At 49.0% G+C, this 25,698-nt stretch overlaps 13 protein-coding genes across 13 annotated transcripts; 7 read left to right on the top strand and 6 right to left on the bottom strand.

Moving 5' to 3' along the window:
- Positions 1-189: 189 nt before the first annotated feature.
- LCP9604111_7898 (tetratricopeptide repeat protein) lies at positions 190-1,603 on the bottom strand (the record flags this gene model as incomplete). The annotated part of the gene is made up of 6 exons (XM_039075980.1): positions 190-220; positions 271-335; positions 401-707; positions 755-848; positions 901-940; positions 1,013-1,603. The coding sequence occupies 6 exons, from the start codon at positions 1,601-1,603 to the stop codon at positions 190-192; spliced, it is 1,128 nt and encodes a 375-aa protein (XP_038926077.1).
- Positions 1,604-2,298: 695 nt separating this feature from the next.
- On the bottom strand, positions 2,299-3,204 carry atp4 (F1F0 ATP synthase subunit 4; the record flags this gene model as incomplete). The annotated part of the gene is made up of 4 exons (XM_039075979.1): positions 2,299-2,324; positions 2,373-2,595; positions 2,654-3,108; positions 3,174-3,204. The coding sequence occupies 4 exons, from the start codon at positions 3,202-3,204 to the stop codon at positions 2,299-2,301; spliced, it is 735 nt and encodes a 244-aa protein (XP_038926076.1).
- A 203-nt stretch (positions 3,205-3,407) lies between these two features.
- Positions 3,408-5,150, top strand: noc4 (ribosome biosynthesis protein NOC4; the record flags this gene model as incomplete). The annotated part of the gene is made up of 3 exons (XM_039075978.1): positions 3,408-3,812; positions 3,859-4,070; positions 4,118-5,150. 3 exons carry the CDS (start codon positions 3,408-3,410, stop codon positions 5,148-5,150), a joined length of 1,650 nt encoding a protein of 549 aa, XP_038926075.1.
- A 1,266-nt stretch (positions 5,151-6,416) lies between these two features.
- On the top strand, positions 6,417-7,281 carry LCP9604111_7895 (GPI anchored serine-threonine rich family protein; the record flags this gene model as incomplete). Its single annotated transcript, XM_039075977.1, has 2 exons — positions 6,417-6,569; positions 6,619-7,281. 2 exons carry the CDS (start codon positions 6,417-6,419, stop codon positions 7,279-7,281), a joined length of 816 nt encoding a protein of 271 aa, XP_038926074.1.
- A 595-nt stretch (positions 7,282-7,876) lies between these two features.
- On the top strand, positions 7,877-8,984 carry LCP9604111_7894 (uncharacterized protein; the record flags this gene model as incomplete). The annotated part of the gene is made up of 2 exons (XM_039075976.1): positions 7,877-8,060; positions 8,119-8,984. 2 exons carry the CDS (start codon positions 7,877-7,879, stop codon positions 8,982-8,984), a joined length of 1,050 nt encoding a protein of 349 aa, XP_038926073.1.
- Positions 8,985-10,072: 1,088 nt separating this feature from the next.
- On the top strand, positions 10,073-14,478 carry LCP9604111_7893 (uncharacterized protein; the record flags this gene model as incomplete). Its single annotated transcript, XM_039075975.1, has 8 exons — positions 10,073-10,129; positions 10,198-10,223; positions 10,275-10,326; positions 10,387-10,488; positions 10,550-10,885; positions 10,936-11,677; positions 11,759-12,030; positions 12,100-14,478. 8 exons carry the CDS (start codon positions 10,073-10,075, stop codon positions 14,476-14,478), a joined length of 3,966 nt encoding a protein of 1,321 aa, XP_038926072.1.
- Positions 14,479-15,572: 1,094 nt separating this feature from the next.
- Positions 15,573-15,935, bottom strand: LCP9604111_7892 (uncharacterized protein; the record flags this gene model as incomplete). The annotated part of the gene is made up of 1 exon (XM_039075974.1): positions 15,573-15,935. The coding sequence occupies one exon, from the start codon at positions 15,933-15,935 to the stop codon at positions 15,573-15,575; it is 363 nt and encodes a 120-aa protein (XP_038926071.1).
- A 655-nt stretch (positions 15,936-16,590) lies between these two features.
- LCP9604111_7891 (uncharacterized protein) lies at positions 16,591-16,887 on the bottom strand (the record flags this gene model as incomplete). Its single annotated transcript, XM_039075973.1, has 1 exon — positions 16,591-16,887. One exon carries the CDS (start codon positions 16,885-16,887, stop codon positions 16,591-16,593), a length of 297 nt encoding a protein of 98 aa, XP_038926070.1.
- A 953-nt stretch (positions 16,888-17,840) lies between these two features.
- On the bottom strand, positions 17,841-21,264 carry LCP9604111_7890 (MET18/MMS19 family protein; the record flags this gene model as incomplete). Its single annotated transcript, XM_039075972.1, has 5 exons — positions 17,841-20,237; positions 20,289-20,477; positions 20,524-20,761; positions 20,845-21,118; positions 21,183-21,264. 5 exons carry the CDS (start codon positions 21,262-21,264, stop codon positions 17,841-17,843), a joined length of 3,180 nt encoding a protein of 1,059 aa, XP_038926069.1.
- A 353-nt stretch (positions 21,265-21,617) lies between these two features.
- On the top strand, positions 21,618-22,210 carry LCP9604111_7889 (uncharacterized protein; the record flags this gene model as incomplete). The annotated part of the gene is made up of 2 exons (XM_039075970.1): positions 21,618-22,061; positions 22,112-22,210. The coding sequence occupies 2 exons, from the start codon at positions 21,618-21,620 to the stop codon at positions 22,208-22,210; spliced, it is 543 nt and encodes a 180-aa protein (XP_038926068.1).
- Positions 22,211-22,411: 201 nt separating this feature from the next.
- LCP9604111_7888 (ER membrane complex subunit EMC3) lies at positions 22,412-23,448 on the bottom strand (the record flags this gene model as incomplete). The annotated part of the gene is made up of 5 exons (XM_039075969.1): positions 22,412-22,602; positions 22,653-22,814; positions 22,867-23,233; positions 23,312-23,345; positions 23,399-23,448. The coding sequence occupies 5 exons, from the start codon at positions 23,446-23,448 to the stop codon at positions 22,412-22,414; spliced, it is 804 nt and encodes a 267-aa protein (XP_038926067.1).
- Positions 23,449-23,713: 265 nt separating this feature from the next.
- LCP9604111_7887 (signal peptidase complex subunit 2) lies at positions 23,714-24,399 on the top strand (the record flags this gene model as incomplete). Its single annotated transcript, XM_039075968.1, has 3 exons — positions 23,714-23,750; positions 23,806-24,104; positions 24,172-24,399. The coding sequence occupies 3 exons, from the start codon at positions 23,714-23,716 to the stop codon at positions 24,397-24,399; spliced, it is 564 nt and encodes a 187-aa protein (XP_038926066.1).
- Positions 24,400-24,965: 566 nt separating this feature from the next.
- On the top strand, positions 24,966-25,687 carry LCP9604111_7886 (uncharacterized protein; the record flags this gene model as incomplete). The annotated part of the gene is made up of 2 exons (XM_039075967.1): positions 24,966-25,002; positions 25,071-25,687. The coding sequence occupies 2 exons, from the start codon at positions 24,966-24,968 to the stop codon at positions 25,685-25,687; spliced, it is 654 nt and encodes a 217-aa protein (XP_038926065.1).
- Positions 25,688-25,698: the final 11 nt, after the last annotated feature.

The raw sequence follows: 25,698 nt of genomic DNA, 5'->3' as shown, positions 1-25,698 counted from the left end.
CTATGGACATCGTGATGGTTTTAGATTATGTTCAATTTGGACATCGACCATGAATGTTTGACGTGACACGTAGAAGTTAAAGATACATCAAGCAATAAGACCGTAAAGCACATGAATCGTAGATAGAGGTGATAATAATCACCTCCGTCGTAGTAAAGAGCTAATGATAGCTACCTTTGTTGTAGCGGATTACTTCGGGTTGTACTTGTCTTTCCAGATCCTATAGTATCCATTAGATTCAAACTCCATATCGCAGTCAGTTGCACATACCATGAATTCCCAAGAGTAGGGCACCCATTCTCCTCGGCAAGTCGGTAATACTTAGCCGCTTTGAACTATAGCCACATCGAGTCAGAATAGGCACACACAGAATACATATCTAAGTGGAAATCACACATACCTTGTCTTTCTTCCCCCCAAATCCCTCGAGATAACACCATCCCGCTTCGTTCATTGCATCAGTGTCACCCAAATTTGCAGCGGTCTCGTAATACTGTCTAGCAGCAGCAGGATCCTTCGCTATACCCCACCCCTGGCGGAAGCAATTGGCCAGTTCGAAGATAGCCAAAACGAGCTCGCCTTTCGCAACTCCCCCTTTCTTAACTCCGGCACGCAGAGCCTCCGCCTCAACCGCGGCGGAATTGGATGCTGCGGCGGAGAGATAGGTCACGGCGCGTGTTGCATCTACAGGACAGCCCCATCCGTGTCTAGACACATTAGCATCTATGAATTGAGAAATAGGGGGCGTGATTACCGTAGCGCGAGGCCATAAAGAACCTGACTCAGAGGATTATTTGCGCCATTTGGATCAGCAAGTTGTTCGAACATGTGAGTTGATCGCTCGAGATCTATATTCAATGTTAATGTATATCCCCAACTGCAGATTAAAGCAAAACTCACCACCAGATTCGTGCAGTCGGATCGCCTCTTGAATATTAATCTATAATTCGTCAGCCCCACATTCCAACGACAACGACAACCATCACGCAAATATATAAGCAACACCACCTACATCCTGATTTGGATCCACACCAACCCGACTCTGACTTGAGCTCCTCGACCCAACCTGCCCCCCTTGCCCCAACCCTAAACCCAGCGAAGCTTCTCCCTCGCCCTGCCGCACCGGCAAAGACGAACCGGAGTGCGCAAACTGCGGGTTGTGCTGCACAAGCACAGTAGCCCTCTTCTCCCACAGCGCCTCGCGCTCCTGCTTACTCGCGCCGCGATCCTCCTCGATCTGCGGTAGGTCCGCGGGGATATTAGCGGACGAGTCACGCGAGTTACTGCGACTGCGATGGTGATGTAGGAAGCTTGAGAGGTGGCGCTCGCGATGGGGAGGGGACTGCGAGGAAACAGAGGGCCGTCTGGGGGAGCGGTTAAAGAACTGGAAGCTCCGGCGTGGAGATGTGGGCTCCTCTTGAGATGGTGAGGATGGGTATGGGGTTGGGTCGTCTGGGTACGATGGAGGTACGATTATCTCTTGGGTATGGGTGTCTGTACGGATGAGCTTCAACTCAGGGGCTGGGTTTGCTGGTGCATTTCGAGGTGTTTGGGTGGTGCTGAGATCGTCGTGTTTGTGGAGGATGTTACGTAGTGAGGGCATGGCGCATCTACTTGTCGGATGGCGCCGGGAGTGGACTTGGGTCTTCTTGTGTGGGGTCAGGTGGGAGAGAAGTATTTACAGGAATACTTGTAGGACTGAGGATGAATGATATGAAAAATAACCACAATGAATGAACAGTGGCTGTGTATGCCGGCTTACACGGGCTGGTGACGGGGGCCGGGGTCTTGGCCAGCGGCTAATATCCCGTGTGCACACAATGGAATTATGGAATATTAGATACTTGAAATACTTAGATGTCCTAGCGATATTTGCGAATTTTCCAACTATACGAAATCGTAGTATAGATCTCTTATCGCATTCTCCACGGCCCCGGTGGTGGCGCTGCATTAGACCTGCATAGAGCCACCTTGGGCGCATGGACTCAGCCTTGCCTCGGTAAATAAATGGCCAGTGTTTGCTTGCAAGTATATACTACGTAGACTCTGAAGTGGTACTAGTCACATACATTAAAAGGGCACTGATTTCATATTCTGGTCAAGGTGTTCTACGATGAAAGGCCAAAACAGATTCATATGCTGGGCATCAGCTGGGCATTTCAAGCCCCACTCGCTTCATAACATGTCTTGAAGCACGTGTCCGAATATAGAAAGAATCAAAATGGTATTGCAAGGTCTAACTCGGCATGCAAATAGCCCTTATAGTTTTGTACACAATGCCGAATGCAGTGAGCCCATTTACAGGGCCTTGGACGCCATGATGCCTGAGAATAGTTAGCACTCCTCCTTAAAGTCGGTAGTGGATTACTCACGCTCAACATCAGCAACGCTCTGCTGGAGGATCTGCTGGAGAACCTTGGGGTTCTCAAGCTCCTTGTGGATCTTGGCAATAACGGACTGGGCAAGCTCCTGCTGCTGGCGCTGCTTGACCTGGTTCTCGTAACGCACCCACGACTCGAGGACCGACTTGGCCTCATCAGCGAGGGCAGTGCGCTGCTCGAGCTCGTAGGCCTTGGCCTCGAGCTGGGCGGTTTCCTGAAACGGATTGTCAACACCGACCCAAGTATCAACATACGTGACCGAGTATCCCTACCTTGGAAACAGCGAACAGCTGCTTGGTAACCTCGACAACGCCAGACATCTGGGCGACGTTGTCAATACGCTGCTGAACAGCGTTGGTGTGGTCGGCACGGGCAGCGTTCAGGATGTCCTTGTGCTTCTGGACCTGACCCTCGGCCCACTCGCGGTAAGCGGGACCACCGTACTTGCCGACTGCGGTGAAGACAGAAAGCAAACAGAAAGCAGCGACGGTCTCCTCGTTCATGACGTACAGCTCGTTGCTGATGGCGGCGATGGACAGACCGGCGACGGCAGACAAGGTGGCGGTCTTGCTGATCAGGGAGTTGCCGGGGATGGCATTCAGAATAGACTGCGCCTTCTTCGCGGGCTCCTCGGCGGGAACGTTGGAGGCCTGACGAGAGGAGGTCAGGTTGGCAGTGACGGCAGGGACACCACGGACGGAAAGAGCCGGCCGAAGTCGGGATGCGCCTAGGGTGCGTTAGTAACTGAAGGCATTGAGTCGATCAGACGGTCGAGGTTCGTAAAAAGCGTACCAATGGCGCTCTTAGCAAGACGCGAAGCCATTGTTGCAGATGGAAGAATCTTGGTCTATGGGGTGGGTGAACGGAATTGAGGAGACTTGAGGTTCGGGATGGCTAGGAGGTGAAGACGCTAGCCGTTTCGGGCGATAGTTCCGTTCCTCGGAAAAACCAGCATCCGAGATGGTCTGAACGATAAAAAAAAGTTGCAGATAAACTATTCACGGCATTACAAGACGCCTGCCCAAAATGCCTGCACTTGTTACGGATTCGAGCTCTAAAAAGCGCAAGAGCGGCAAAAATGCCAGCGGCCCATCCTCCAAGCGCCGCGCTGTCGCCGAGGACAATTTCGCCGAGAAACTGTCTACTATTCAAGAGCTAGAGAATCAAATTGCGGAGTCGCGAAAGGGCTACAACAATATTGCGACCCTTCTCTCCATGCTCAATGTCGAGAACAACGCCGAGAAACCAGAGATGGCTGTGGCCGTCTCTCTTTGCCGTGTGTTCAGTCGATTGATCGCCGGAGGAAATTTGACCGAGTCGAGCCGTGCGGCCGAGAACGAGAAAATAGTTGTGGCATGGTTGAAGGAGCGTTGCCTTGATTATCAGAATGCTCTTGTGGCTATTATGCGCGAGGCAGATGCTTCCTCCCAGGTATGTGTGCTCTGATCTGGCGGGGTTACTATTACTGATGATCTAGATTGCTGCTCTGGCACTGAGCATGCGCATTGTCAAGGAACGTCTCGCCCATATCCCAGGTGCTGAGAATAATGTTTGGTCGACGGGTTTCTTCAAAGATATCTTTGCGGCCATCATTGAGGCCCACAACGGCCAGGATCTGCAGTCCGAAGCCATCACCAAGTTTGTGAAGGAGTACGAGGATGTGAGATATCACACTTTCACACAGATGGCGTATGTATATATTCTTCGCAGTCGAGTCTTGGGCTAACTTGTATCAGTGATTATGCCTCTACGAAACGATCCCCCGAAGTCCTTGAAATCCTGATTAAGATCCTTCAGGCCTGCGACGAGGTTCCTGGACCGGAACACAAGTTCGAAAACTTCTACGCGAAACGAGATACCAAGAATAAGCGCCTAGTTTCGGCAAACTCCCACAGGAAGCAGGCGCAGGAGGCATGGCTGGCCATTCTACGAAACAACCTCTCGCAATCGCAGCGCAAAAACCTCCTACGTATGATGGTGCATAACATCGAACCTTGGTTCAACCGACCGGAACTGCTGATGGACTTCTTGACCGACTCATACAATGTCGGTGGTGCGACATCCCTCCTCGCACTTTCCGGTCTCTTCTACCTGATCCAGGAAAAGAACCTGGACTACCCTCAATTCTACGCCAAGCTGTACTCTCTCCTCGATTCCGAGCTGCTGCACTCGAAGCACAGATCACGATTCTTCCGACTGCTGAACACCTTCTTGTCCTCAACCCATCTTCCGTCCACATTAGTCGCCAGCTTCATCAAGCGTCTCGCTCGTCTTGCATTGAATGCCCCTCCCTCCGCCATTGTGGTGATTGTTCCGTTCATGTACAACTTTTTCAAGGAACACCCCACGACCACATTCATGATGCACCGATCTATTCGGGATAAGGATCTCCTTGCGGAGGTGGAAAAAGAAGGCATGGACGATCCGTTCGATCCAAACGAGCCCGACCCCAACATGACCAACGCCATTGAGAGCAGTCTTTGGGAGATCGAGACGCTCCAATCTCACTTCCACCCCAACGTTGCGGCCATTGCACGGATCATTTCCGAGCAGTTCACAAAGCAATCATACAGTCTGGAGGATTTCCTTGATCACACGTACGCGGGCATGGTGACTGCAGACCTTGGAGTGGAAGAGAGAAATCTCAAGAAGATTCCTGTCGTCGAGTATATGATTCCCAAGCGTATCTTCACAGATCGTCTACTAGAGGAAGATGGTGGTGTGGACTCTGGTCCAGGGTGTTTCATGCGGGATTTGTGGGAGTTCTGAGGTTCATATATCAGCGTATACCAATTCAATTTGTTTAACAATGAACTCTGCTCAAGGGCTTAGATTGCGGGGTATAGTTGTAGTTCCCTGCCTGGAAGAGAAATGATCGTCTAGCAACAGATCCCTTGCTGCAAGTCTAAACCTAGACTGACCAACGCTTGAAGGTATATGCTTCGGTAATGATCACAAGACTGGAACTTCAACTGGCAATTTGAAGAAAGCCAACGTACTTGACATATTTTGGGCCCATTATTGCTCTGTAACCACTAGTATAGGCTAGGCTAGAGTGGCACTGAGACATAGCATATGTTGCACGTATGAGAGATATATTCTTGAGTTCCGCAGCACGGTTGTATACATTACTCTATCAACTCGATTCAACCCCGTACCATTATTGTTATTGCTAATCTTATTTCCTATCCCATATGAGTTTAGGCCTTGCAATATCTCTAGAACTGGGTCATTGGGTTGGAAGGCTGGGGAAATACTTGGTATTCCTCGTGCTGTATAGATGGCGATCAAGCTACCCCAGCCTTAGATTGCACCACACCATATGGCACCCCTTGGTATGAGATCCATAGTATAACAAGACCTAAGAAATGCTTTATAGACACCAGAAATGATCTTGATGTTCGCCGCAGCCCTATAGACTGATCCCCACCAAAACAACCCGGAAAGGGATAGCATTCCAGCATGTCGCGAGGAGTCGTGCTATTGGGCTACCATACTTGGGTCTTCTCATCGATGAGTTATGAGTCTTTCATTGTACGGTCGAACCATTCTTGTGGACTTTCGGCAACTATTAGAAAAATGAAGCCATCTCGCGGCCACCTAGTTAGTACGATCAAAGATACAGGATAGCCCTCCCACCATAATGACTGATCAATCTCCCCTAGGCAAGTTTTGAACTATCTTCGTCTCGAGAATTTCCAATTCTTACTAGTAGGCATTCCCCAGCCAAGGTAGAGACATGCTTCCTTAGGTAACGTATTGATGCTTCGCTGTTAGGGCTATCGGAATGCAACATTCTCCAAAACGCCCCTGGGGTCTCAGCGGAATACCAACAGGCGACTTTCGAGCTCACTCCTACGGGGCTGGAGGGGATCTGGGCAATTCTTGCCGCCAGTTAAGAATCGCGATGCGCCAGTTCTTGAAGTTGTATCGCGTTCTCCGTCACCGGCTCACCCAGGTCACGAATACAACACAATCTTCTAACTACCTTACTTTCCTTAAAGTCCAACCAACTATTGACTTTCTTTTATCACAATGTATTTCTCCAAGGGTGTTATTGCCGTGACGGCTTCCTTCGTGTCCCTTGGTCTCGCTGCCGACCCTCTATCCTTCACTTCCTGGCCCAAGGAGCCTCTCCAACCTGGCAAGCCGGTCACCCTCACATGGACTGGTGCGACTCCTGGTCAGGTAATACGCATCTTTTCCAATGTCTCATAACAAATCTGACCCCGTTTAGCCTGTGACCATCCTCCTCCGCCAAGGTTCCTCGGGCGATCTGCAGGATGTCAAGCCAATCACTACCGATGGAAAGGGCGGCACCTTCACCTGGACTCCTGACAACGATGTCAAATCGGGCGACACCTATGCCTTCCAAATCTTGCAGAAAGACCAGACTAACTATACCGCTCTGCTTAAGTCGGCCGGCAAGCCCGCGGCCGATATTCCCGAGGCTAAGGATACCACCGAAACTGGCACTGCTACTTCTACTGCTGCAGCCACCGGTACCTCTACTGGTGCTACTGATACCTCCACTGGTACTTCTGGCACCACCACTGGCACCGAAAACACTACTGGCACTAGTACTGGTACCACTGCCCAGACCACTGATGCCCCTAACACCCAGACCACTGGTACTACCGAAACAACGCATGGAACCCACACCACAATGACTAGCACTGCCAGCAAGGCCCTCATCAACTCTGCTGTCAACTCATCAGGCAGCCCTTCTAGCTCTTCTCACGTCAGCTCAACCGATAAGCCGATGGCTACCAGCACCGAGGTTGTCGATGGTAAAAAAGCATCCTCAACCGGAAGCGTGCAGACTGGTGCTGCTTCTATCCCACAATACTCCGTGCAATTGGTGATGGGTATTGCCGGTCTTTTGGCCTGCCTTGTCTAGGTCAATCATCTGTTTTGGCGTTGTCGGTCTTATCTTCGGTGTTTTGGTGGAGTTCGAAAACAAAATGGTATAACTTCCTGTACATAAAATACCCCTGGATATCAGATATCGTTGATATATAGGTGGCCTAAGGCATTGAGGAAGTAATCAATTCACATTTAGCATATTCAATGCGTCACAAACAAAAAGAAAGGCAAGAAAAAGCAAAGAAAAGAAAACAAGACCTGTCGCTCGCCGCTAGCGCCGTGGCGCTCCCTGACGGACGCGGAGTTGGAACACAAAGAACGATGATCGACTGATCTCCCACTTCTTCAACCCTTTACCGCTACTTCATTGTTTTGGATTATTCTGCTGAGATCATTTGTTTTAGTGATCTTTGATGATCTTTGAAGATCTCATGAGACAGCGCCTTTATCGATCAGAGGCACTCCTTGCGATGTCTAGATGAATAAGCAACACCATAAGACAACGACCTCACATCTTGCTCAATTGACTTCTAATACTGGTATGCGCCTTTCCCTTCACAGGCTCACTACTTTTTGCTCCCATCTTGCTCTTCCCATCTGGTTCCTCATGACAGGCGCGGGTGGTCACCATGGGGGGCTTCAAACGGGTCATGAAGCGTCTCAGCCCTAGCAAAAATCTCATGCCGATTGCTGCTGACCCCCCTATCCGTGCAGAAGCGCCACAAGTCAATCTCCCGCATGTGGACACGCAATTGAATATGCACCAGCATAACGGACTCCTCGACGACGAACCAGCCACCGAAGGCCAGAATGGTTGGTGATTCCAAACCCACTCCCTCTACCTTCCAAGCTTACAATCTCCACCCTGCAGGTGACTATAACCAATCCCTCTCGTCTCATTCGAACCCTCCAAACCCATCCGCTACCTCCGTCGACACGAGCAATGGCGATTCCCACACATCAGAATGGTCAGCGGTTGGCCATGCAGCGACAGGGAAATCCGGACGTGTGATCCACAATCTCCAGGAAGAAATAGCACGGTTAACGCGTGAATGCACACTCTACAAGTCCCGCTCGGAGGAGTACCAGAGAACCAATGAGGCCTACAAGATCCAGCAGCAAAACATGAACGAGCGTCTACGAAACCTCGAGCAAGTCAACGAGACCAACCTCAACTCAATTGCACGGAAAGACCGGAAGCTGGAGGAAATGAGAATAGAGCTGCAGCACGAGCGCACCAAGCGTCAGGACGCGGAAATGAACTCAAACCAGACCAACCATACTATGCAGGAGGAGCGCGAGAATCACAATCGAGAACAAGCCCGGTCACTAGAGATCGCCAAACACTACGAGACACAGTACGATGTATTGTCCGGCACTTTGAAACGCGACAAGGCGGAGTTTGCAAAACGCATTAATGCCATATGGGCCGAGTTCACGACTCTCGCCAACGCGCAGAAGACACATATACTCTCCACCGAGAGGCTGGAGGTTCTTGCAGATCAGAAGAACAGGGAATTCGACTCCCTCAAGGAATCTTATGACAAGCTGCTCGCCCAACACTCCGCATATAAGGAATTGAAGGATAACGACTTCCGCGAGACAATTGAGTCGGCCAAGGCCAGCAATAATATGGTCGCTGGGGTTCTTGCTCAGCTCAAGGAGACCGAGACAGAAATGAAATGGGCAATCCGGCTCAATGCAAGTCGACAAAGCAGCGAACAAAGCGGCGAATAATTCGTGTTGTCTCTTGTTTGTGTCAACCCCAGACCTCAATCATGCGAAGTATCTCTCTCCACCCCCTCTTCTCTCTGTTTACTGCTCAGATTCCTCAAAATCTACCACCGAATTGATGCCGGACAATACTTTTCCCGTCCCAACTCCCGTCTTGACAACCATCCTACCACTCTTGTTCATTTCTCATAGACCATTCTTGGCCGGTGCATGGCGTTTCATTTCAATTTGCAGCAGATACCCGTGGCAGAGTTCAATTCCGGTCGTGTGCCCTTCGATTTTTGTATTCCTGTATTCTTACTCTGCATTTTCACCCTTTTCCTGTTGTACTGTTACCCCCTTGTTAGATATGGCGTTTGACGACCTGCATATTTTTACCTGGACATGATTACACCGTGGTGAACATGGCAAGTCTTGTTTCTTGCTTGTGTTCAAAGGGCTTTTAAAGAGTGGCTGCATATTTCCTTTCTGCCTAGATGTTATGGGCATTTTATTACGCTTGACTCAGAAATTTATACTCTTTCAACTTTACTTAACTTGCCCTATGTATTCACTCCGCATATTCCTGAATTGCTATACTCCAATCTCATCGTCCTGGATACAAGATAGCACTGCGCGCGTTCACATTCCGTCACTTGCTACTGACTTCCAAGTTTGATATACGCGGTTGTTCCTTCCATCGTCGCTGAATAATAGAAATCATATTCATTTGACTCTCATCATCTTCCTCTCTCTTCTCTCTTCCTCGTCTTTCGTCCGTTATCTTCATCTCATGTGCACCGTTCATGACAGCCTGTTCTATCAAATCGATTATCTAGGTGAGGCTCATCTTGTTCTTCTCTACTCGACTTGCCTTCACCTACCTCTTACTTAATTGATTGTCTTCTCTTGGGTCCAATCAACCCACTGCTTGCTGGGTTGCTTCTTTCATTCCCCTTTCAACCCAATTAACGTCTTCAAATAGATTGAAGGCCCAAAACCTTCCGTCTCCGGGTCATTGGATCCGTTCACCTGACGTCGGTCTCCAATCGCTTCACATCCATCCCACGTCAATACATTCAACTCCGCATATCTCTCAAACACCGTCCAAAATGGCTAATAGCCGGACACTTCATTTGACTTCAATGTGGTCACTGGAGGACCAAGGAGTAAGTCTACACTTTAACATCTCATGATCATCATTCTGTATGACTAGGACTGACCGGACTCGATATAGATCCCAGAAATCCGAGACAAACTCAAGTACGCATACTATTCATGTATATTATCTTGATCAAAACTGACTTCTCATAGAGCATTGAATCCCGGTGCTTCGATCAAGGTCGAATATCAACGTGATAAACATGTAGGTTTTTCTGTACTATTTATTTGTACTATTTGCTATGACTTTGCTAATTGTGTCTAGATCTTGGTTGTTACGGGTCAATTCAATGAGGAATTTGATGTCAAAATCACATCGCTGCTTGCGAATTACATTGAAGAGCATCGCAATGATGATCTGCTCGAGGTATGTCTTGATTCCTCCCCAATTTCTAAGTTATATTGACCTAATATCTGCTTCACCCAAGACGACGAGAATTCGTCAGCTTCCAATCTCTACCTTCTTCGACCCCAATCCCTTTCCTAGCCACGAAAGCGATGCGCTCCCAGAGACGGAAACCCTAGTAGAGGACATTGCCCCGGCACAACCCACTAGCGATGGACTCATTGTCAAATTCTGGTATCCCTCGCAGATGGGAACGGGCCCCATCTCTCATGACTCGGACGCTCTTCTACTTCGCATTTCCAAAATGACGAAAACACAAATCACAGTGGAGGGAGCCCGAGGGCTCCGTATCTCTGCACAATACATGAACAACATTGATGAGGCAATGGATATACTCGACTGCCTCGAAGAATGTTTGGTACAGTCCCGAGTCCTTGTTTCGAAGTCCTGTATGTTAATACTTTCTAGGATCTCATTGAGAACACAAACCGAGGACTGATCGTCTTTACTCCACAACAGGAGGACGCTACCTTTCGCATCATGACATATGCACAGATCAGTACCACTGCCTTGTGGCGTATTTTGATCGACTTAAATGCCTCTCTTCGTCTCCCAAAGATAATGACTCTGGTCGTCTGCGAATTCGACGAGTCAGCTAACCAATATTGTCCACTTCGCAAACTTCGTCAGCCACCGCAAGTGGCTCAGAAAGCGAGCATTATTAGAGACTGGGAAGATTATCATTTTCCAGAGATCGGCCCGAGAAACGATCCCTTTCTGGGGGATATTGATCAACATATCGCGCCCAAAGGTGAGGCCCTTTATGAGAGGAATGACACTAAGCACCCGTATCTCTCGACTGGTAAGGCAAAAGACGTCGACAAATGGATCTCTCGGGGTGTCACCAAACGGCCTATGGCAAGCAACATCCATACAAGAGCATCACTGGAAGATGATACGACCTCCCCTACGCTTGTTAAATCCAAGCTCCAACCTGCGCCCAGCGTTTCCGCCCCACGGGAGAAGAGACAGTCCGTTCCATTCAAGCCCAATCCCGCTGGCGTCAAAGGACGCGTGATTATGCTACAAGATGGAACTGTACCCATTAACCAGTCTCAACAAGAAAAGCCAGACACTCCTCATAGCCCAAATATCTCTCTGTTTGGCAGACTCAGCTACAGAGAGAGAATAAGGGAGCAACAAGTAGCCGGTTCGTCTATCTCAGTCCCTCAACAAAAAGGACTGGCGAGTATAGTCCGCAGCGCAGCTGACTTTACTGCTTCAAATGCAGTTTCCAAACAACCGGAAACAATGTCTGAGGCAACCGGTCCTGTGGCTTCTATCTCTACTAGGGAATCAGACTCAAATGCCACCCCTCGTCGCCCAGTCCTATCCACTCATCCGGGCACAGCACCCAAACAACCGGGGGAAACGTCCCATGATTTGGCTATCTCTCCCGCTAACCGAGAAGAGAAGCTAAATAGCCCTCTGAGCCGACCAATTCGTTCTCCAAGAGTCAAGAAGGGCCAGCTTTTCGGCACACTCGAGCCAGTGAATTTACAGGTGAATACAAAGGCTCAAGGGCGAAGTGTTGATTCAGTGATGGGAGAGATAAAGCTAATTCTTGAGAAGACCAAGATCACGAGGGAAACTGGAATAGACGAAGTGTCCAACAATCCAACGATAAGGGATCAAAAGCAGCCAAGTACCACATCCACCCAGCTGGATCGCAGCGAAAGAGAAAAGGAGAACACAAGCCCCCTCATCGATCTTGATTGTGAAGTGAGCAGTCTCAACAGTGGCTTACAACATATTGTTGCGTTCGATCCGCTAGCCACAGTCCGATCAAGTGGTCCGGAGCAATCTACATATGCTCAGCATGTCAAGGCTCGCAATTTTACTGAAACTGGTGATATTTTCGATATGCCCAATATCGAGGATACAGCTATGCAGCCTCAGCTAACTGAGAGTTTCTCTCTTTATCCCGACCTAAATAAAGATCCGATGCTGCTCCGTGCGACGACTCCAGCCTCTTTTACTAGTGAGCCTGTCCAACTAGGGCTCGCTACAAGTGCGCCATTGCCTGATTTGGAAGTTTCTGGCTCTGATCATAAGAGCGCCGCATCGGACGACGGAAAGGAACATGAACAGGCCCCTGGATTCCGCAGCAAGGCCGATGAGGTAGCACTGGAATATTTGCTCCAGCAAATCAAGGAAAATTCTACTCCAAGAATTCCCAGCATTGAGGAGATTGCGATACCTCTTGATGCTAGCCTTTGTGACCCTGTACCTCGAGCTCTGTCTTTTAGCTCGGGTGGCAGTGCTCCGCACGGTGATATCCAGCAACGTCAACACGTTGGTCAGTGGGTTGAGAATGTGCCATCTCTTTGCCCGGACCTCATTGATATCTCACCTCAGATGCTTTATCCTCGCTTGCCTAATCTTTTGCAATCCAACTCTGAAGATGGTGAGCAATATGCGGAAGCAAAAGTGATTGAAACGCTTGCTGTCTCGGATGAAACTGAGACAAGAGAATTCCAGAGGTCAATGTATCATCAGCGGCCTTGCGGCAAATCCTTTCAATGGGTGGATGAAGTGATTAATGCCGTGGGAAGGGCAGATATTGAAGTCCACACTGCTAATGCCGGGGAGGGGAATGAAAACAGCACAACCAATGCAGAGAACGGAGAAAACGTTCAAGCCCCCATTGCTAATAACTGGCAGCGAAGAACAGGATCAAAAGCAAAAGAAGCACTGCCACAAAAAAGCACTGCTTTGTCCATGAAGATGGCTGCGAAATCAAGAGAAAAGAAGCAGATGCATGAATCAACAGAGAATTTGTTTCGTTTTCTTCAACCAATCCTTGATGCAGTTCGCAGCTTCCCTGGAGCAATGAGCCTTGAAATCCAGTTCGGGCTTATGTTCATGCCCAGCCTACCGGCTTCAACCAAAGAGAGGGAGATGAGCTATAGGGAGGTTCACCAGCTGTTCTTCTCTAAGAATAACTTGACGCCGCCTCCAATCTCATTCTTCGAGCGCTTGACTACATCTCCTGCCGATATTGACTACCTCATCGATTTGGAGGTCAACCAATCTCGTCTGTTCGACCGAAAGTACAGCCACCGAGGCGTAAAGTACGAATTCTGGTGCCGCGTTGGTCCGAACAGAACCATTGTTATTTCAGTCAATGAATATGGACACGCTATGATCCGCTATCCCGAGGTCTCCCTAGGCACTGTGCACTTGAGTTGCCCTTCACAAGTCTGGGATGCAGCTGCTAGGGTACATGGTTACATCGAATACATTACGGGGGCTGATCCGGAGCTTGACGAAGCTGCACGAATGATGGCGAAAAGCATTCGGGTAGAGCCAAACAATAAACATCTTCGTATGCTGGTCCGTGCTCCTCCGGCGTCAAAGATCAGAATTGAGAAGGTGTTCATGGAACGATGGAGCCGTCACCCTTATCGCTCGAAAAAGAGCAAAGGCTTGTTTCTCCAAATCAGCGAAAGCCAAGAACTCCTCGCCACCCCATCCGTCTTTGATCCTAGTATCACGGTTTTGCAAAACGCCTCGCTTGAGAAGATGGTCAAGGATGGAAAGCAGTGGTGGCAGGCCTCGATTGTCAGCAGCAAAGTGGACGACATCATGAAATCAAATTCCTTCCTTGAACCCGGTGATCGCAACGAGTCCTGGTGTGCAACAGATCTTCTCGGTGCAGATGTCAGGAGGGTCCTTCCCTCTGATGTAAACCAGAAGCTGAGCACCCTCGGAGGCGAAGTCGGCCATTCAGGAATTGGAGCAATGTTACAACTTGCCAAAACCGTGGTGCAGAAGATCGATGCTGTCGGGTACTGGAACAGAGGTCCTGCGAGTCTTGACAAGCGTGCTAACACATCGACTGGTCGCAGCCAGGGTGGTACAGGTATGGTCAAGGCGTCATCCACCTTGGGCAAACAAATGGTTCCCTGGAATCAGCCAACTGAATTGAAGGGAAAGCACAAGTGGTGATGAGACAGTGATGAAGATGAATCTCGGGGGTTGGAGTGGAAACGGGACAGATTGTATCCTTTCCATTGATACTGCATTTTAAGACACCAAAAAAATTAAAAAAACAATGTTTGATTACTTTATGGAGCTGTGTAGTTTGGCCCTATGATTTTAGCTACAGTATTATTGAATACTCCAGTCCGTTTTATAGAAGATAAACTGGGCTGAGGTAGTGAAGTTTACACCATAAATGTATTGACGGAGCAGCCAGGATTGTTATAAGAAGTACCCAGATGTAGCCAGTGATGTAGTTAGGTAGGTATTAATATTATGTACAGATTCAACACATTTCCCTCCCACTTTATCAGGAAGGATTTCATCTCGCAACTCATTTGGTATAGATCTCGAAGGTGAAGTGGCTCAATGCGTGTGTTGACCTAGTAGCGATGGGCCCTGTTGTTTTGCCTCTCCGGCTTTTCAATCCTGGTTTCTGACCGAAATCGATTGATCCAGAGAGGTAAGCATATATCAATGGAGATCTACTAGATGGATGGTATCGTGAGAAAAAAGACAGGAGTAGATTTTGTTGGGCTGCGTTCGCCTTCTTCTTAGGACATTCAAACGTCATGTGTCCTTTCTCTTTGCAGTAGAACCATCGGCCCTCCTTCATCAGGGTCTCCCATTCTATGGCTGACAGTCCGGACGACGACGTAGTTCCTTCGCGCTTCACACGTGGGGTGTAGGACTGGCTAGTGGTAGTACCAGCTCCGCTTCCGAATGAAGTTGCTGTACGGGCACGTGCAGTACCTTTCACCTCCTGCTGGAGATTGATCTCATGTGACATGCTCTGGCAGCTCTTGCTGATGATGGACAAGGAGGAGAGGACAAGGGAGGAAGGACGGAACTATCTGGTCTATCTAATAGTGGGATCTGGCTCCACTGGGTGACCGCCTTGCCGGCCACCCAACATATCTTCGCATTGCCATCATGAGGGTTCATGTTCCACCTGTAGCTCAGGGGAAGAAACATGATCCTGGAGGCCCTGTCACGCTGGTAGCTCAGGGGAAGATAGATGATGTATTGTCTATGATAGTAGCGGGGCTATAGCTATGTAGTCACGTGGGTAACAGGCCCCCTGCGAATAGAAAAGGGGTGTAGGTGCTCCTGGCTGGCATCCTGCAGACGGCGTCAAGGATGCGGTAGTAAAGCTGTTCGGGGTGGTCAACTCCTTCTGCATATCCCGCAGAGGTTACGCGAAGCTCACTTTGCTTAGCAGTGGACACTAGAGGATCCTCATCGACCCAGGGTATCTTTAACTCTCCAACCACCTTGAGTTTGGTTTTGCCATTTGCGTCTTGAAGCCCTATGACGTCGGGGATGTTTTCGGGGCCCGTGGCTCCCGGCCCCCATTCTTCGCTCAGCTGGCGTGAAGAGTTGAGACTCTTCGACCGCAGTGGAGAATGCGGTAGAGCGAGCATAGCGGGTCTCTGATGATCTGATCTAACAGTTCCACCAAAATCGGACATCGGAATTCAATTTTGATTCACTGCCAATGAAAAGTCGGGTCTGTTGGAGGTCCCGTGCTTCGGCTTGTGGTTCTTGCAATGCTTGTGATGGTTCCATATTAACAGAATCCGATTCGGAAAACCTCTGCTTTGTGCGCCTCTGACGAGGAGGAATGCACCTGTTTCCCGGAAGACTTTCTTTGTAATAGGATTTTCAATATGCTGGAGGTATTCTTAAAGCTCGCCACCCACGATTTCTAAGGCAATGGTTGAAGGCTTTTTCGGTTTTCCGTTAACGCTCCCAATGATAGGAGTACTATCCCTTAAGACCAGGGCGAGATTCGCCATGCTGACGGCTTCCAGGCAAACGGAATACCCTTGAATTTGGTTTGGTTTTCCTGCAGATCGTTTTCTGCTCTTCTCACGTCCTTATCCTCTTTCGTATTTGTAGTATCAAGGAGATTTTTAGGTCGTTCTCGTGCATAAGGCCAGGTATTTCGAACTTATCGGTGAAGTAATGGCCCTCTGCGGTAATGTGAGACCAGCCTCGCTCTTGTCTTCGATGGTGAATTTAGACACGGAGGTCGTCAATGCCAGGGATTTCTTCCATTCTCTCGAATCTCTTCGCCTAGGTGTGCCAACAGCAATCGTAGAGTGGAAACGGCGGGTAGGTCAGCATCGGCATAGACTTAAGCGTGTTCCAATTTTCGCGAAGAGCAGCAGCGCGGACCCGCGTGTACACCTTGAACCGATCCCCGTATGCAGCGTTGATGAAGAGTTCGATGGATCTCTTCTGCGCCTCATTGAACCATTTCAGCGATGACTTGGCTACATCAAACCCATAGACGTAGGGGACAACCTTGGATGCCCAGCGAGCCTGGTATCCATCTGCGCCGGCAATTCCTTCGGAAGAGCTCAGCCACATCCTCAAGAATAAATTCGCTCGGCGCAGAATCGCGGTTGGTTGGAGGTATAATCATCATTGAAGTTTTTGTGGGTGGGTGTATTTTCGCTGCTATACCGGTAGCTGGATGACCCATCGCGCATTGAACGCCGCCCATCGGGATTTCAAGAGAGAGATGCACGATGGATTTTACGCCCTCGCAGTGCTGGAGGGGCACTAAGGCTAGAAGTTAGAAAGAGACAAATAAAAAAGAGATTGAAATAAAAGGGAACCAAACTTACAGGACAGAGAAGCCCACAGAGAAAAACAGGATATATTGATCATGATTGTTGATATATTGAAATGATGCAGTTCTTATATGCTCCCCGAGACTGTTTTGTAGACTGGGAAGAGATGGAAGCTTGGAAGGTAGTTGACGAGGACTTTATATACCGGAGATTGTGGTCACTTGATATATTTCCATCTCGTGGAACGCGCGAGGCATTTCTAAGTGAGACTAGACGCTGTGGGTGCAGGTCAACCATATATAGAGCTCTTTCTATGAAGATATAGTCAAGTCATTTCCGAATTTGATATATAAACGTTTTCAGAAAGTATTATCATTCTCCTGGGGTTTACAATTACTATTATAGCTGTCCTGACTCAGCCATTGTTCTGCTTGCTTGCTCCCTGTTTGCTATTTTCTTTGTCCATAGAATGTTTACTAGCTAAGCGAGATGTTTGATATTCACTCTCAACTTGCTCTCTCTTTCTTCTCTCAGTCTTAGTTGGTTTGAATTAGATGTACTCTTACTCTTCGGATCTGGCACATTACAGTCACAGCAGGGGTGTCACAATTTTATACTGCACTCGAATTCCTTCTACGATTACACCAACGAGAACTGGAAACCCCGATGTCCATCTATGCTCAATATATGATAATAAACAACCTCTAAATTTAATGCGAGTATATTTTTCCATTAACCCAAAAATAATCATTCTTCCTCGTCCGGTGCATCATCCACACAACGCAGCCAAGCGGCTCGGGCATCAACCGCCGCCTTCCGTACATTACGCTTAGGGTCGTCAAGAACGGCTCGCAAGGACCTCAGAACCTGATTCTTGACAGGTAATAGAGGCGAGATACCCGGCGGAGCATTAGCTGCAGCGCCGGGCACCTGGTGCGTAGCGAGGAGATTGAGACATTTCAAAGCATCGGCGCGGAGACGGGGGCTGTTAACCGCACCAGGGCCGATATTTGTAGATGTTGTTTTGAGGAGTCTCGTGACAAGACTCTGGACGTGGCCGCACCGGTCGATGACGGTGACGCCGTTGTCACGGATGATGACGGCGAGGGTGTCGAGCGTTGCTGTGCGGACAGCGACCGAGTCGGCGGTCTGGAGGTCGAGGGATTGCAGGAGGAGGGGGAGAAGGGTGGGGAGTTCAGGCATGACTAGGGCCGTGGGGATGGTGGAGAGGATACCCGCGAGGGCGGTTAGGTGCGCTGGTTTAATATGGTCGGGCGCTTTTGGGGTGGGGTGGGAGCCATCTGTGCCGGCGATGTTCACCTCGCGAATGCGAGTGGAGATCAAAGGGATGACTGTTGTGAAGAGGCGCTGTCTGCACAGGAGGCGGATTGTAGCGCCATTGGTTGCGGAGATGATATCGTCTTCGCCTAGAATTATGGAGAAGCCTTGTGCTGCCGTCGCGCTGGTTTCTTGGTCTGGGGAGGAGAGGAGAGCGAGGAGGGAGGTCAGGATGTGAGTTGTTGCGGGGGCTAAGCGAAGGATCAAGGCTTTAGATAGCCAGAAGATGGTGCGAATGATAGGAGGACTGAGGCTCTGTAATTCTGTGTTCTCGCCTTCGAGGAGAGAATCAATGAGTCTCTCGGCGATTGGCACATCCTGCTTCGACAGGAACTTGTTGACGAGCAAGGCCAGGTGGCGCAGGTAGGCTTGATGTGTTGCTGGTTCGGTGCTCAAGATACAACGATAGATCAGATCCAACAGCAACCCCGCCATGTCTGGGTCGGTGTGCGGGATCTTGTTACCACAGTCCTTGGATAATCCCGCGAGCAGGTATGTCGAGATAATGATCGTACGTTCTCGATCGGCTTCTCTAGTCTGAGTAAACGGAAGAGGCACGAAATCTCCAGCTGCAGAGAAGAGGCTGTAGACGTTTTCGGCAACTTGCTCCTGTTTCTGAATGGAAACAGACCGCACAAGGAGATTACAGAGTCGACCCAAAGTGTCAAGCACGGTAGGATCATTGAAAATCCGATTCTTGGCCTTGCCAGAAGCCGATGCTGCGACATCGCGGCAAAGTCCAACCACAACCTTGTCGAAGTACAAATCCACACTCTGGTCTTGTTCCATGTTTCTCTGTTGCATAACATAAAGCAAGGTGGCGAGGATCGCACGTGGGTAAGCAACTGACCCGGGTTCCTCCTTTTGCAGCAGAACGGACAGTTTGCTGAAAAGACGACGGAAAAGTGTCTCGAAGATGTCCCTCTCGACGCTGATCTGGGCAAGGGTCTCGAGCGTCGGCAGATACCGGGCATCCGACCCTTCATCTTCCTCTGGCAGAGTTGCCACAAATGCAGGGAAAGTGATATCCACAATCAGGCGGGGCTTGTGCTTGGAAATCTCAGCAAGGGCAGCAATTGCCTCTTTCTTGAGATCATCCCGGCCCACGGACTCCTCCTTGAGAAGGATTTCGTCAAGGTATTGTACGAAAAGCCCAATCTCATTCTCCTGGAAGTAATCACGCAAAGTCGACAGACGCAAGAAGCCTTTCAAGGCAGTCACCCGGAAGGAAACCTCTTCCTTTGCTGCACCCATCAATACCTGACCAAAAAGGTCTGAGAATTGGTCTTTAAATTCGAGTAGCGGGTTTTCGATAGCCGCCTCACCCCCTCGGGTGGTCCATTGTCCAAACACGGTTGTAGCAGAATCGAACAAGACATTCAAAGTTTCGAGAAGCGCTCTTTGTTTGACGATTCCGTCTGCTTCTTGGTAAAGTGTGAAAATCGGAGGTACGACTGTTTGTACAACAAGGACAAAGGAAACGGGCGAAGCAGCAGACACACAGCTGAGGATCGATTGGGCCGGATTGGCCTTCTTGTTTTGGGGCTCCCGGAGTTGCTCATTGCATTCCTTGGTGATTGGCTGAAGGTACTTTGCAAGAGGCAATTCTTGCGACACTTCGGTAACTCCTTCGGATAGCCGTTGGGCAATTGCTTGCAGAGCCTCGAGGGAGGCTTCGGATAAGAACTCCTCTTGGGCATTGAGAATCTCAAACTTGAGGACTCCCCATATGGTAATGGAATACCTAGACACTGTGTCGGGGTCGTATGAATGGATACATGCGATCAATGCATTAAGTGCATCTTTCTATAGATTTATTAGACGGCTTTCGAATCACGGAGTGTTGAGCAATTTTACCTTTACATTAGGAGAAGTAGAATCAAGCTTGTCCAATAAGGCGGGGATAGAGTGGGGCGCAAAATGCCTTGTCGAAGAGATACACTCTTGAAGACGACCCTTCAGATCCTGTGCGGTGATTCCATAAGGGTCGTTGGGCGGAGGTCGGAATGTGATTGGGAAGTAGTTATATACCGAGTCGAAGAGAGTCTGTCTAGTGTTAGCGGGATCGCCGAGCTTGGGAAATTACACATACCTCAACGTGGTTCGAAATGTCCCATTCCACCATGACCACTTTCAGGATCGAGAATACAATCATCAAATTTCTCGGGTCTTTCTCTCCCGTCATAATATCAACAACACCTAGAAGCGAGATATCTCCCATATCACACATAGCTCCGCGGTGGTTTGACATCAAGTCATTAAGCAATTCATAGACATGGAATCGTTGTGTTTGAGACCGAGACTGGAGATCTTGAAAGTTGGAAAAAAGTCTATATCAATAAATCAGCACTGGGTCATCTTGAGTTAAGCTTTATCCCCGGCGAATACAGGGATGTAAAAGTATAGCACCTACGCTTGCGCTACTTGGGTAGCCAAAAACTTGTTAAAACGGTCCAAGCCCTGCAGGGCCTGCAGCCCATCAACAGCACCTCCATCCTCAATTCTATCACAGAAGAATGTAGTCAGGACTTGAATCTGTTGTCTCGAGAGGTATTTCGGCGAGAGGGCTTGGATAATGGCCGTAAGGAAGGAAATCGCTTTTCCACGTAAGATCGGGTCTTCGTCGTTAATATATTCGCCGAGAGATTGGACAGTATCAAGCAAAGTCACTTTTTTAATCTCAATATCTATCGCTTCCGTTAGTAATGCAACGATTTGAAGTGGGCTCGAGTGCGGGGCGAATTAGCATACCATGCGCGCTTCCCTCGGCAATGCGCTTGGCTTCTTCTTTGTCGTGGTCCACGACCAGCATAAAGGTCTGCAAAGCCGACATGATACCAATTGATCAATTGGGAGACCCAGGTGTAGATTGCGGGGGGAAAGATCAAGATCACATCGGCCAATTTCTTGTGGCCGGATGCCCTTATCGATAAGGATCAGGTGATTCTGTTATCTCTCCACATCACGTGCCACTGCCTGTTGCGTCATGGTTGTAGACCTGCTTCGCTGCCCAGCATCATTGGCAGCAAGATGGCTCCAACCCGCAGCATGAAATCGAATCGACTAACATCCATTTTATTTACTTTTCTTCTCGCTACATCTGCATCTGCACTTTGGGGCCTATCATCTCCCTTCCCTTCGCGTCAACAGCCACTAGCTCTCGAGCACCAAGAGCACCGATCCATAATGGATAAGATTCTCCCTGGTGTTGTCCAGCCACAGAAGACGGTTCCGAATGAGGATTTGACCTCGAAAGACAGCGCTAGCCCTGTCATCTCAGATGTCCTGCCCAAGACCAAGGGCATCAATATCTTTGCGCGGTTGACCCGTGACTTTGATCCCATCGCCAGCCGCCTTAACGATGCGTCCAAGAACATAACAGTTCTAGCACCACGCAACAGTGCAATCCAGGCTCTTCCACGGAAGCCCTGGGAGAATCCAGAGGATTACAAGAAGTTCGGGGAGGTAAATGCATATGAAGGCCAGGATGGTCAAGACCGGGCGAAACGGAATCTACAGCGATTCGTAGAGGCCCATCTCATCCCGGCTAGTCCTTGGAGAATTGGGGAAGAAGTTGAGAGTCTTGCAGGGGAGAAGTTGAAATGGACGAAGGAGGGTGATAAGATCTTTGTAAGTTTTATCCTCTACAAGTCATTGGTATGGTAACTGACTGTCTATAGATCCAACCTGGCAATATTGAAGTTGATTCAATTGCGGAGAAGGTCAATAATGGGGAAGTCTGGATTCTGAACGATGTTATTAATTACCACCAGGAGTGATTGATATTAGTTATGAAGTACGAGTCATGGAAATTGAGCAATATAAATCATTCGAGAAGACACGAGTAAATCATGTGGTCACGAGATTACGGCTTGTTTACAAAGATGGCACATTCTATTCTGTATGCTATCCAAAACCAGCGATGACCTCAAGACAGGTATATACACCACTAGACATCACATGGGACATCAAAACGGAAATTAGATCCCTGCGGGAGCAAAATTTTGCAAGATTCTCTCTTCCACTCCATCGAGAATGCAGAAGTGCTCCATCACCTCCAGGTTCTCCGCTTCGTTCAGATACAACTTGTCGGGATCCTGGCCGGGCTGGAGCGGGTTGACCATTGCGGCAGGGTTAGCCATACCCATCTGCTGGGCCATTTGATTGGCAGCTATAAATATTAGTGAGAACTCTTATTGGGAAGGTCAGATTGATGCATACCGTTATCACTGCCGAGGATGAATCCAAAAACGGACTGAAGGCCCATCAAGTTGAGGAAGTACCATGAAAGACTGGAGACCCATTGCACATCGAGGTCGCGAGTCATGACACCAGACTGCAGCATCGACTTGAACCGGATAGTAAGCGGGAAGGGCAATTTCACTTCAGAATTTGTAAGCTCGTTGCTCATGTTTTATATCAAATTGCAACATACAGATGACAAAGCCAGAAAAGAAGGCATTGATCCAACTCATGATCAGGGTTTGCGGGATCATCATCATCATGTTTCCCTTAAGCATTCCCATCATAGCTTCCATGCCCGCAGGATCAGTCATGGGGTTCGCGGGCGGTTGGCCGCGATTATTGGGATCCTTGAGAAATGCGCCATTGCGGAATCCAGTAACCATGTAGTTCTTGCGCATCTCAAAGGACTCGCGGTCGAGCACGGAGCAGGCATTGTTGCGGAGATTCACACCGCGGAGAAGAGCAAGGCGCTCGCGAGACTCGGCAAGAGTGGATGGCGCCTTTGGGGTCGTGTTCATGAGGACCGTAGCATAGTGGCGAAGGATTCCAGTCAGTATCTATCCAATAAGAGAGGTTAGTTTCAGTCTCAGAGGCATCGCGAATATTTAGCTTCAAGCACCGAGTGCAGGTCATACCATAACAATTGAAATGGGAAATAGAATCCAATAGCTATAAGCAAATGGTCAGTCCAACTTCCGCTTGATCGAATCATGTTCTCTCACAATAATGCCGGATCCCTAAGGATGGTCTGATCAGCCCCTTGAATTGCCATGTTGAGGCAGAATAAGAATCGAAGAAGTGCCTCCTTCGAACCAACAATAAATTAGTGGTGGCTGCAGGTGGGGGATGGAAAGTTGAAGGGGCCGCGAAGGAGAGGTTGCCAGGCGGAGAGGGATGTCATTGGCCCGCGTTAGCTCCAGCTTTCTCCCAAGGGCCACGCCGCATCTTTGTCCTGCGGTAAACAACAGTCTGCTAAACCACACTCGGTCTTTTGGTTTTTAAAAAGCTCTTTACTCGCATCTATTCTCGAATATATTATGGCTTCCAGCAAGGTGCCGGTCTACTCGACCAATGGTACGTAATCCCGCTATACTCTATACAGCAACAACACTAACGGCGTGAGCAACAGATCTCAAATCTACGAGCGACGATGCTCTGCTTCCTTATCTCACCAACCTTCCCGCGCCATACGCTTTTACACCGGACTACTCGAAGACGAACATTCGCTTCTTGCTTGGATATAGTGCTGTCGCAATTGCAGGGTTTACTTTCTATGCAGACCGCAGGCTTGGCTGGGAAGCAACTACCTCGCCCTGGATTATCGCGGCAGTAGGGACATACTTCTTCTTGAACGCCATTCTCACATACTGGATTTGGGCCGTCGAGGCTGGCGAGGTATATTCCGGGAAGAGGAAGACTGGGGAGACGGTATGTCAATTAGTCTTCGTTCTGATATTCTTTTTTTGGCCAGGTAACTAACAGGACTTGTTTATAGATATCTGTGTCATCGTCAACCAAAAAGTTCTCCAAGCTCTACAAGTTGCATGTCATTTATAAGTCCGCCTCTGGCAAGGTTCTCCAGGACAAGCGGTGTGAGGCGCCCTTCACAACTTGGTTCTCGGTAGATGGTGTATTCCACCCAGAGCCTTTCCGTCGCTGGGTTGCCAGCGAGATTGATGTTTTGAGATTGGCAGCGAAGGAAAATGAGAAGAAGTTTGGCTAGAGGAAGGTTGCCTATCAATTACTATCAGATATTATGTTTTCAGGGTTATTGCAAACTGCAAAGCCAGTTCATTCCCTAAGAGAGATTGAGGAGAGTACATGGGTATCACATGTTCAAATGAGCAAGGAAGAGGTCGGTCTTCTGTGTTTTTCTTTTCACTAGGCATAGTTAATCAGAAGCATCCCAACAGTGTACGTGACTTGATCACTATCGACCAGCAGTGAAAGCAATCTCGTATGCAACACCTGCACCTCACTCGACATGAGAGAAAAACTATTATATGCTGGGTGTCTTAGCCTGATCTGTTAGAATGTGATGTCCTAGCTAGGGCTATTGAGCTCACGTGGATCACTTCCTGGAGCTGTACTGCACTTTCCCAACTTGAAGAGACCTCGGGTTGACTCGAACCTTCCAAGTCAGAGCCTGGGGATTAATGATGTTAGATTTCGGACAACTTTGCACCTTGCTGCTCAACTGCTCTTAGACTGTATGGTTTGACTCTCAATCAAGTTCGAATCATCAAAACTCCTTCACAACTATCTTCCACAGTCGTGAAGACCACCAACATGGGATACATTGTATCTACTCTGCGTCGACCTCGTGGTAAGCTCTCGCCGCGCCGAATCCCGGTGTTTGAGTGAGAAACTGAACTAACAATCCGATCATTTCAGCTCTCCCGGAGTTCCCAGTAGTCATTGCCTGGGTTTCCCCCGAAGACATTGTCTCGCTTGTGGATGCCACCGAGACCCTTGAAATCAAGGGACTGGAAGCCTGTTCAGTCACTATAGAACAGATGACCAATGTAACAACTACGCCGTCCGTGGATGAGTCTGGAGGAAAAGAAACAGAGCGCACCGCCGAACAGTATTCACATGGCTATTTCTATTGTATCCAGACAAAGAGACTCGACCGGCGTGTGAATTACACCTGTTGTATCCACCTCATCGTCCTGGCACCTGGGCTTCAGGTCCCACGGCGCATGATCGGAATCGTGGGTCCTAGCGCTATAAGCCCTTACGTTCAAGTCATTCTCGTGCCGGAAACGCCTTTGTTTCCTGCAGAACTCCTCCAGAAGGTCGCTATCAGTGATAATAGTCAACTGTCAGCGATTGAGTCGCTAAGGTATATTCTGACTGGGGCTGATGAGTTCGCAGATTGGGAGAGTGACTGGGGCGATCTCATCATTTGGTGGCTTCTTCTGTTGAAGCCCTATTGGTTCCTGATTGCGTTTTCTCTTGTGTTTTTTCCCCTGTTAGTTCTTGTCATCGTTCTTGTCTTTGTTCGTTAAGCTTGTGTCAA

The sequence above is a fragment of the Penicillium roqueforti genome (genome assembly GCF_015533775.1).
Source record: "Penicillium roqueforti strain LCP96 04111 chromosome Unknown scaffold_27, whole genome shotgun sequence".
In the NCBI taxonomy this organism is placed as follows: Eukaryota; Fungi; Ascomycota; class Eurotiomycetes; order Eurotiales; family Aspergillaceae; genus Penicillium; species Penicillium roqueforti.
Note: the sequence above shows the minus strand (reverse complement) of the source record. Positions and strands in the feature narration are given on the sequence as shown.